We start from the raw sequence: 10,022 nt of genomic DNA on the forward strand, positions 1-10,022 counted from the left end.
AATTCTGATACCTTTCTGTTTTCTCATTATGGGTATTGATGAATAGGTTTGTGGTTTTCTTTGTCAATAGAGACATGAGTAATAAGATGTATGTAGCTATCAGCCAAGATTATATCACATGCAATATTATTGACCTCTCAATATGTTAACAGTAGAGGATTTTGATTCATAAGACATGGAAAGAAAAAAACCAAAGATCCTGCAAGATCTGTGTATGAACATGTTAAGTAGATAGAAAAACAAAGAATACTGAAATCTAAATGTAATTTGAAATTCTTTCTAAGTAATTTTACAGGCACAGATTCCTTCTATTTACTCATTTACCCTTTTATGTGAAAATGCATTATATACAGAGTTCCAGATGTGAAAGAAAACCTCAGGTCAGATAATCACATTGCTACCATAATAATAATAGAGAACAGGTCTGTGAGAATTATTTAAATAAGATCACATATTTCTAGTAATGACAATTCTAGACCCAGAAACTGGCTTTTTTTTTTTTTTTTTTTTTTTTTGTATGAAAACTGTATTTTTTCTTTTAATATAAAACTAATGTCACTGCCACAAAATAGAACAAGTTTCTGATTATTTTACAACGGCGGGCAAGGGGGAAGGAGCAGGAAGTGGGGGAAGGGTTTGTGTTGGAGGAAGTGTCCAGGTCATGGATCTTCCCCTCCCTGCCCACGCTGTTTCTCAGCTCGGGTCTGCCGCTTTCCCATGAAATGTTGAGTACAAATATATGTGCAAATGCCCCCTAGAACTTGAGAAAAGAAAAAGGATTTTTTAAAAAAGTCAAAAGGTTTTCTTCATTTCATGCAAAGATTGTAGTTGAAGGGTTTCTGGTAGAGTATAGAAAACACCCGGGCTTGGTTTGTGTACATTTTTGCGTCGCAGGAGTCTTGGGTGGGTGTACAGATTGGTGAAAGGTTAGTCACCAGCCCTAAGGAACGGAGTTGGAGCGCAGCACAGGGCCCTGGTGGGGCTTGAGAGACAGCTTTTCCGCCAAGACCCCATCCTGCAGCAGGCTGGCATCGCCTTTGGGCTGTTTGGTCGCAAACTCAGTGATGCTGAAGACAAATTGCAGGCAGCCCAGCTTGATGTACCTGCCATGGTGCAGTAAGGCCGTGCCCTCCCAGCCGGCCCCACTGCCCCGAATCAAGCTTGAGCTGCTGGCTTTGCAATTGCAGGGTCTCCGTGGTGGCCCCTGGGCCTGGGAACTCATCATGGCTGCCTCCTCACTTGGCTCTTCATCCTGTTTCTGGTGGCGGCGGCGCCTGATGACACCCTGCACTTTGGCAACAATACTGCTTGGGGGGGGTTGGCGGGGTCTTCTCAGAGAAGTCACACGAATACAGCACATTGTCCACCGTTGTCCCATGCTCACTGTAGTTTAACAGCTCATAATGTTTGGTATTCTCATCGTAAAATATGCAGGCATGTTTCCCGGACACGTAGTTACAGTGACCATAGTTTGTAAGGCACACATCATGTCAGCTCCTGTCCCGATGTAGAGGGTTCGATAGCACATGTTCACAGCTCCTCCCAACCCTAAGAGGGGGTAGAACACAGCTCGGGCCTGTACCTCCTTTCTTTGCACTTCTGTGTGGTGCCCTCCGGAAGTCAGTGGATGTGTCCCAACACTGCCCGGTGAAGCCTGGACCCGGGAGGGGAAAAGCTGATGTATTCTCTGCAAGGCCAGAAACTTGATCAGCTTCTCGTCCAGCATATTTATCTCGATTTCTCCATTGACATCCATAAATGCTTGAAGTGAGTTGGTGAGGTCCACCATGGCAGTAGAGTTGGCTGCGAAAGAGGGTACGGTTAAAGCGCTTCCTATGGATAACGTGCCGGGGCTGACCTTGCCATCCAAGGTGATGTTCCCTTCTTGTTTCTCAACCCATAGGCTCTGGAACTCCTAGAGCTGATGATGGCGCTGGTGAGCAGAATCGCTGGTTGGCTCCTGTAGCCAAGATACCATCTCCTGCTGCTTGTGGGGGAGTGAGCACCCGGGTGGCATTTGGGGGTGAGCCCAGTGGCCTTGAATCTGTCAATGGAGGTCCTATCTGTGATTGGACAGTCTTTCTTTGCAAAGTGCTGGTGTTCTCGATGCTGGCACAAGAGCTGGGAATGGAAGGGGGCAGGCTTGGGACAGGAACCAAACTCCTCTGGGGGCAAGAGCTGGGACCAGTGGCATTCTCTGTCTTCACAATGATGCCTACGGTGTGATTCTGAAGCCCCCCAGCCGCTGGTGGCGTGAGGGGCCGAGGCCAGCCTTGCCGATGTGAAAGGCCAGGTAGAGGGGTGTTGGCGCCTGGAAGTCGCCGGGGGTCCGTGGAATCAGTGGGGCTGCTGTAGAGGTGGGGGCCATTGGCTTTCACCTCTGTGTTCACTGGCCCGTTGGCAGTCCCACAAGGGGCTTTCTTGGATTTTTCCGCACAAGAACTGCAGCTGATGTCCTCTAGGGCTGGGGGCTGGTGGGGTGGAGAGCAGCTCAGGGAATTCTGGGTGCTAATCCCTGAGGGGCAGGACAAGGGGTAGTGGGAAGGTGTAGGTGCCTTGTCAGCGGTTTGCAGGGATGTGATGATTGAGCTCTCAGTCACAATAACAGGCTTAATATCAGCCTTCTCTGTCTGTTCAGAGTCCCAATGCGAAGGCATCTGCTTAGCAGATAAATGTTTCAATATGCTGCACTGGAGCGCAACAACACTACAGAGCCACTCTTGCTGTTCTGCCTGGGTGGCTAAGTGCTCAGAGTTCAAAAGGTGCGTCTGTGATTCCTCGGGAATCCCATTGCAGATCAGTTCCCCGTCCCGAATGGCCGCGGGTGCAATGAGAGGGGGTGGAAACTGGTACTGAGATTTTATAGCATCAGGAACCTTCAGGCTTCTTCTTTTGTGACTGGAGCACGCGGCGGTTAGGAGGGTGCTTCTTATGGATTCGGTTCAGGAAGTCCACTTTAACGACATGCTGTGAAATGGTGTCCTGGAAACGATCAAACACCTGGCACCGATTGCTCAGTGTCATATTCTTCTGGTTCAGCACCACATGTTCGATGTGATTCGGACACATCCATCTGCCCAGGGGCATGGCAGTGAGCGGTGGCTCGAGGCAGTCCATATGAAACAGGAGGGGGCAATAGTCACACTGGATGAGAGGGGCCACACGGCAGCTCCTGTTACATGTGAAGCAGACTTTGAGGGTAAGGGAACAAGACCATTGTGATCTAACTCATGTTGTGTCTTCTTAACATTTTTCCCTGTGGTTTCCTCCTTTCTTCTCCTCTTGCTAGAACCTGGTAGTGCAGTGGTACAAGTCAGTTCATTGGGTAACTGAAATTGGGTGGGGTTCCGCTCCATAGCGGCAGCAATGAGCAGCTCAAAAGGCCGCCTCAGCTGGGGCTGCACATAGTCCGGCTCTGCTGCTACTGGCTCCTCATCCACGTCAATGATGTCCTCATCAACGTAGTTCTGCTCAGAGGTGGGGGTCTCTGTGCTGGCGTTGGATGTGGGGGTGCCAGGCCGGCTGGCTCTCCTTTCCAGTATCCGGGCATGGGCAATGGCCTTGAGTTCAGTTTTGCTAGCTGATCTGTCCAACAAGTCAGTGTCACTGCTGGGTGATGTAGTCCTTTTGCCAGTTTTTTCCACCAGTCCATTGACATGGCCCAGCTCCTTTTTCTGCTCTCGTTTCTTTCGGTGAACAGTGCACCGGTGACACATCCACTCCCCAGGAGGCAACATCTCTTCACTCAGTGGAGGGTTACTCTGCCTGGCCTGGAGCTAAAATGATGTCTTCATGCTGTGGTTAGTCAAACCCCAAGGAGAATCCTCTATTGCTCTCTCAAGCTCATTTCAAAAGAAGTTTCATGCCGAGTCCAGATCAGTGGGAAAGATGACACTAGGTTCTGGCATGGAGTTTTTCCCGGCTTTTACTCTTAAGTGTTTCTTGTTCTGTCAAAACTGGGAGATATTTCCTGGGAGATATCCAGCACTGGAAGTGGAAGGCGGCCGGGCAGTGGTCGCAGCACAGGAGATCTCCACCTTCCTTGCAGCTATCGCAGCTGTCGTGGTTGGTGGCCCTGCCGCTTCTCCGGGGCTCCTTCTCCGGCTTCCGACTCCGCTTTTTTGCCTCATCGGACTTGGGGGGAGCCAGCAGAGCTTGGATTTGCTCCATCAGCCCCCTCGACGTATCCAAGTCATACACGATCGTCTTGGTCTCCATTTTCTCCCACATTCATCCAACTCGGGCTGGGCGCTCTCTGCTTCGGCCCCCCCAACCCCGGGGGGAGGGGGGATTTCGGGGAAGGGGGCGCTCCTGACCCCGGTTCCCCTTCTTTTTTCCCAACACGGGTCCCGACTTCCTCGTCCTGGCTCCCCCCCACCCCCCGGCCCCCAGTTCCTGGGACGGCAGCGTCCTCCCCACGGGCCGTGAGCGGGGAGCGGCCCCTCAGCCTCGGCCTGGCGGCTGACTGCACAGTGGGTCCCGGCTCCGGGGGTCAGGCCTTGGGCCTAGTCCCACAGGCTAAAGCCGGCGCTGGCGACCGCTGGTCCGGTCGGGAAGACTGGCGGGCGCTGCCATCCCGGGGTTGGGGGGATCGGAGGAGGGGTGAGAGGTTAGGTGAGGTTGTGGTACGTGAGGTGACTGGGGGGAGGGGGATGGGGGGTGGTCCCCGGGCTCCGCCTCTCGCCGCCGCTGCCATCTGCAGAAACTGGCTTTTCTGAATTCCTGTTATTTTTATTTCAGTTACCATATATTTCTATAACTACACTAATGACTGTGTTGAGGATGAGCAGATCAATCATTTGTAAGAGTAGTCAATGTGAAGTAATCAAAGATTATCACTACAGTCATTGCGATATGGCATCTAGGTTACTTACTTTGTTGGACTTTTTAACTGTTTAACTCCTATGTAGTCATAGCTAAAAAACAGTTTCCTTATGTTTGGAGTTTAAAGAAAATACTGAACGAACTATGTCACATAATTCTTTAATCAGATTACTTATAAAATGAATGGCTGGGAATATGACTAGACATGTTTTTTAAATTAGGTTTTGAAGAGAAATAATGGGTTGAAGATTAAGTTATGCAATGATAGAGGACAACATACATTTCCTCTGACTTTTCCTTTGAACTGCTGCCTTTGTGGTACTAGCCTTCAAGTGACTCCCCAATGACATAATCAAACTACATCCACATACTTCTTACATTTTATCCTTTGACCCTCCTGACATGATGTCTGTTCAACTGTTCACTATATCTTGCTCCCTTCTCTGGTATAATCTGTTGCTTTTCCTTTCTTGGGATATTCTTATTACTAGTTCCCATTTCATCTTTGAGGGAGCATTCTTTGATTTGGGGAAGAGGGCATGTGTGTGTATTTCCACATGAAGAGCAGACGCCAATTTGGATTCCAGAAAGGCTAGTCCGAGCAGTTAAGACGGTTCGGCAAGATGCAGCCGAGCCCTCTGGGTAACCTGCTGCTACTGATGATGGTGGTGAGTTTTGTCCAGGGTGAACAGTTCTGGACAATAGTCAGGGTATTGCCTTGACTGGTTCCAGTCTCTCAAGGTGGTGCAATCTTTCCTCAGTTCTTTTCCATTAATTAATCTACTGGGCCAGTTACCCTTAGGTACACACCACCATTGGTCTCCAAGTTTGCCCTGAATTTATCACTAGAGAATGCATTATGCCTCACCTTTGGCAGTGGCACACCTTGTGTGCAGTTGATCAATCGTACTTTGACAGATATTACCTTAAATGAAGAAAACAACTCCAATACAAATGTCACCGGTTATATGCCCAAAGCTATTAATAATATCCATTTGGTCCTTATGCGGGCCTAAGGCATGTATGGATATATAAGCCCCTGACTTTTGTAAAAGGAGGGTCTATAAGTAAAGTGCACTGATCAAAAGGTTAATGGTGTTAATACTGAAATATGTATAGAGAGTGAAATAATTACTTTTTCATATACTCCTGTGTGTCTAACTCTCCCTTTCCATTTTATGACTTCTAATGAGAACTTCTGTAGACAGTTATTTTCGCAGATCACACAACAATGGACAGATGGATTCGACCAGCTGTAACAAGTCTTCGACGGCAGATCCTCGCCATGAATGCCACTAAGGTGGAGGTCAAACCGGGAAGGCTTATCACGGGAGCATTAGATAAACTAACAATTTGGCACCAAATTTGGGGGACTCTTAAGTCCTACACTAATAAGCTTGGGTATGCTTGTGTTAATTCTATTCTACATCTACAAACGCCTCAAAGCCAGTCAACAGGCTCATAATGTGATAATAAAATAGGCCAAGGCCGCCCTTGAAGCGGGATAATCTCCCAGTATATGGCTTAGTATGCTGGATCAGAAGTCAAAGATGGGTAACCACAGGAAAACGCTGTACCAACCTAAGACAGAAGGGCCAACCCCGCTTTGGTATCCTTTGATGATGGGTAAGGACAGGATGTTGATTCCCGGGACCTAAGACAGACACGACCCCTGCCAGCTTCCTTTCCGGTTCATATAAGGAAGGGGGAGATGTTGGGGGCTATGCCATGTGGACTGTGCAGGGATGGCGCCTGGCAGCCAGCCAGAGGTTGCTTTGATCACATTGGAGGTGAGAAGGTTGATTAACATAAGCACACCCAGGTGATTTGTCATTGGCCATATCCAATTAAGTCCACGCACACAATGCGTGCACAGGTGTTCCCGAGTGCTCCTGATCATGCCTGCTCGTTTTCACCTTTACCATGATTGGGCAGCTAGCTCCTTGCCTAATCTTTGCATAATTGGCATCAGCCCTACCCTTCAATCCTGCGGGGGATATAAGCCGGCTCTCCTCAAGCGCCAGGGTTTGAGGTTCAAGGTTCAAGGTTCGAGGTTCGAGGTTCAAGGTTCAAGGTTCGAGGTTTGAGGTTCGAGGCCCCAGGTTCAAGGTTGGAGGTTCCAGACTCGAGGTTCCCAGGTTTGCTGATTCATCAATAAACCATTCCAAATTCAAGAGCCTCGCTACTCATTTGTCTCCCGTGCCAAATTAACTCCGCTGGATGGTGTCACATTCATACTAAATTTCTAATTATGGTGGGAGAAAAAGACATAAGACTAAAGACTGAGGTTTCTTCTTGGCCCAATCTTTCACAATGAATGAAGTAGAAAACAATGCGATGAATTGTTTTACTTTTTTAAAGCTTCCTTGCAAAAGTGACTAATTGTGTTTCCACTTTCACTTCTTCAGAAAGATTAAAATGAGTAGATGTACCTAATTTCAAATGGGGATTTGAAGGTAAATGTAAGTTTTCTCTTTGCCTGGAGAGCAAACTAGAACATTTATGATAAAGGGTCAGGTTCTATGTACTTAAACCTTAAATTCCATTCTGTTTCTGTTTTTATCATAATATTTTTTAGGAATATAATTTGAAAGTCAGTAATAGGAATGAGGATAAGAACTTTTTTCTTCTTTTTTCTTTTCCATCTTCAATCAATCAAATAAAGCATGTTGTCAACAGCCTTCACCACTGATAACTCCTCATGCACGCTCAGGGAATGGTTGACTCATAATTGAATTATATTTTCACATGAGCAACATTATAACTATGGAAGGTGGAAACTTTCACGTTTTAAAAATAATTTTAGATGTTAATAGACCTTTATTTTATTCATTTATTTTTATGTGGTGCAGAAAATCAAACCCAGTGCCTCACATATGCTAGACAAGTGCTCTACCACTGATCTACAATCCCAGCCTAAATCTTTCACTTTTGCAGTCTAAGCATTATCATTCTTGTGAACAAAGGACTCTTGATAATATTGCTTCCAGTCTGTGGCTGTTTACTACCAGAAAATTAGGAAGTAAAAGTGATCAGTTACTAATTCAATTGTATATATTTTCAAAATTATATTCACCTTTAAATACACATTAATTTCAATTATATTTTAAAATTTAATACCTGAAAATGTCATCTATGTAACTTCGATTTAACAAAAAATAATAAATTTCAAAAGTTAGAACAAGTTTTGAAATAAATTGAATCTAGAATTTCTCTTCCTTATTGTTATTTTAGGCATTTTGATAGAGAAAATGCAACGTGTGACATTCTTCATGATTATTTATATTATAATAAATATTAACTTCATGGAAAACTAGTTCTGATATTATGGATTTTTTTGGTTAAATGTCATCTGTTATTAAAATTTTTGAAAATTAGAATACAGTTTCTCATTTAGAGTCATCACACTGCCATTGAACTAAGTAAAATTGGCTTCATTTAAGATATTATTCTTAAATTAAAATTGCATACATAAGAGTCAACTGAAGCATAATCATTTTACTTGTAGTTAAAAATGCAATAGATGCTGTATAATTTCTGTTAAGGGACAGCATGAAATTGAAGGTTATTTGTGGGAGTAACAGCATTATTTTTTAAACAATATTTAGGAGAAATCCTAATTTGTAGATCAATGTTTAAAAATTTTAGTCATGAAGTATGCCAATGCTAGTTTTAGATCCTCCCAAAAAAGAAAAATAAAATAATCCCCCCCAAAATACATTTAATCTCTAGTAATTGCACAGTTCATGATGTTTCAAACAAAAATGTTAACTTTGGTACTAGATACTGCACCCTAGGAGAATTTTGCCAGCACTCCTGACAAAGTAGCCACTTGCATCCTATGGTACAATGAATATATGTTCTACTCTGGGAGTGAATTTCAGTGTTTCAAAGGTTTTTGATTTTTCGTTTCCTCCAAAATTTAACAATATCAAAGCAGTGTCAGAGTCTAACAAGAATGCTGTTTGATGTTCACAGTTTTCAAAAATACATTTTTCCATCAAGTGGAACAATGTTTTTGGTCATACAAAAGTTATGCCATGTAGAAGACTGTGATAGGACTTTGAGGTTCAAATAGCAAAATGCAAAACTTAGTACAAGAGAATAGTACTAATATGCATTATGGGCATATTTAAAATAATTTTATAGTGGATCATTTCATTTATTGGAGAGCATTTTGACCAGTAAGTAATATGAATAGATGCCTTATTAGCCAAGTTGCACAGACCAAACTAGGGGTTTTTTTCATACTATTTTTTCTTCCAGTTTTATTCAATTTCCTTACATACATTATTTCTTTCTCTAATAAGTTAAGGATCACATCTGTTATGTGTATAAAAGGAAACTGCATCTTAGGCAAATTAGACGTATTTGGGTAAATTGATTTATTTATTCAGGCATAGTTAAATTATTTATCTAGTCAGGATTTTGAATTTTAACTGGCATAATAATCATACATGTTTATGGGGTAGAGAATGAAACTTACATGTATACAATATATGATGATCAAATCAGTCTAATTAGCATATACATTACCTCAAGTACTTATTAATTGAGCTGAGAACATTCACAGTCTTCCAGCTATTGTGAAATACCCATGAAATTTTGATGCTTTGATGATCTATGCCCTATGTGCCCTGCATGCAGGGTATGGTGCCAGGTGCTGAAAAATCCTGGCAATGGTCTAAATCTGGTAAACAGCAATACAAAAATCATGAACAAAGAAACACTTTCTCAGATACCAAAGCACCCTATGTATTATGAAGAATAGGCTAAGTTGAAGTTTCAGTTTAGAATAACTCTGCTTAAACCATAGCCATCTTTGAAATCTATTAAAAATCTCAATAGCCCACATCCCACTTTGATGAACCAAACAAGATTTTGTGCTTCTGACCAGTGGAATGTGTTCTTTCTATTTCGAATCCTTTGATCTTATTATCATGGGTTATGGTATTTTGGGACTGAGTTAGCCTGTCATAGTGTTACTTTGATAAAGGTGTTACTCCTGTAACACTAAAATTGCTTGCCCTCTCCCATATGGTTAGTCACAAACCATCTCTGTGGTCACTGTTATGAAACCAGAGGTGTGAAGGATTCACTGAAGCGCAGGGACCCTTGAGGACAACAAGATCTCTTCTGAATCAATGTAAATGGACTGTTCCAAAGTGGAACTACAAACCTGTCAAAAGATACAAACA

General features: G+C 43.8%; 1 protein-coding gene across 1 annotated transcript; it reads right to left on the bottom strand.

Moving 5' to 3' along the window:
• Positions 1-520: 520 nt before the first annotated feature.
• On the bottom strand, positions 521-4,670 carry LOC306643785 (PHD finger protein 12-like). Its single transcript, XM_079110083.1, is given in 7 exon segments — positions 521-1,315; positions 1,317-1,489; positions 1,492-1,906; positions 1,908-2,895; positions 2,897-3,197; positions 3,200-3,765; positions 3,989-4,670. Coding segments are annotated over 7 exon segments (3,060 nt in total). The 5' UTR covers positions 4,231-4,670; the 3' UTR covers positions 521-940.
• Positions 4,671-10,022: the final 5,352 nt, after the last annotated feature.

The sequence above is a fragment of the Sciurus vulgaris genome (assembly GCF_902686455.1).
Source record: "Sciurus vulgaris genome assembly, chromosome: 1".
NCBI classification, from domain to species: Eukaryota; Metazoa; Chordata; class Mammalia; order Rodentia; family Sciuridae; genus Sciurus; species Sciurus vulgaris.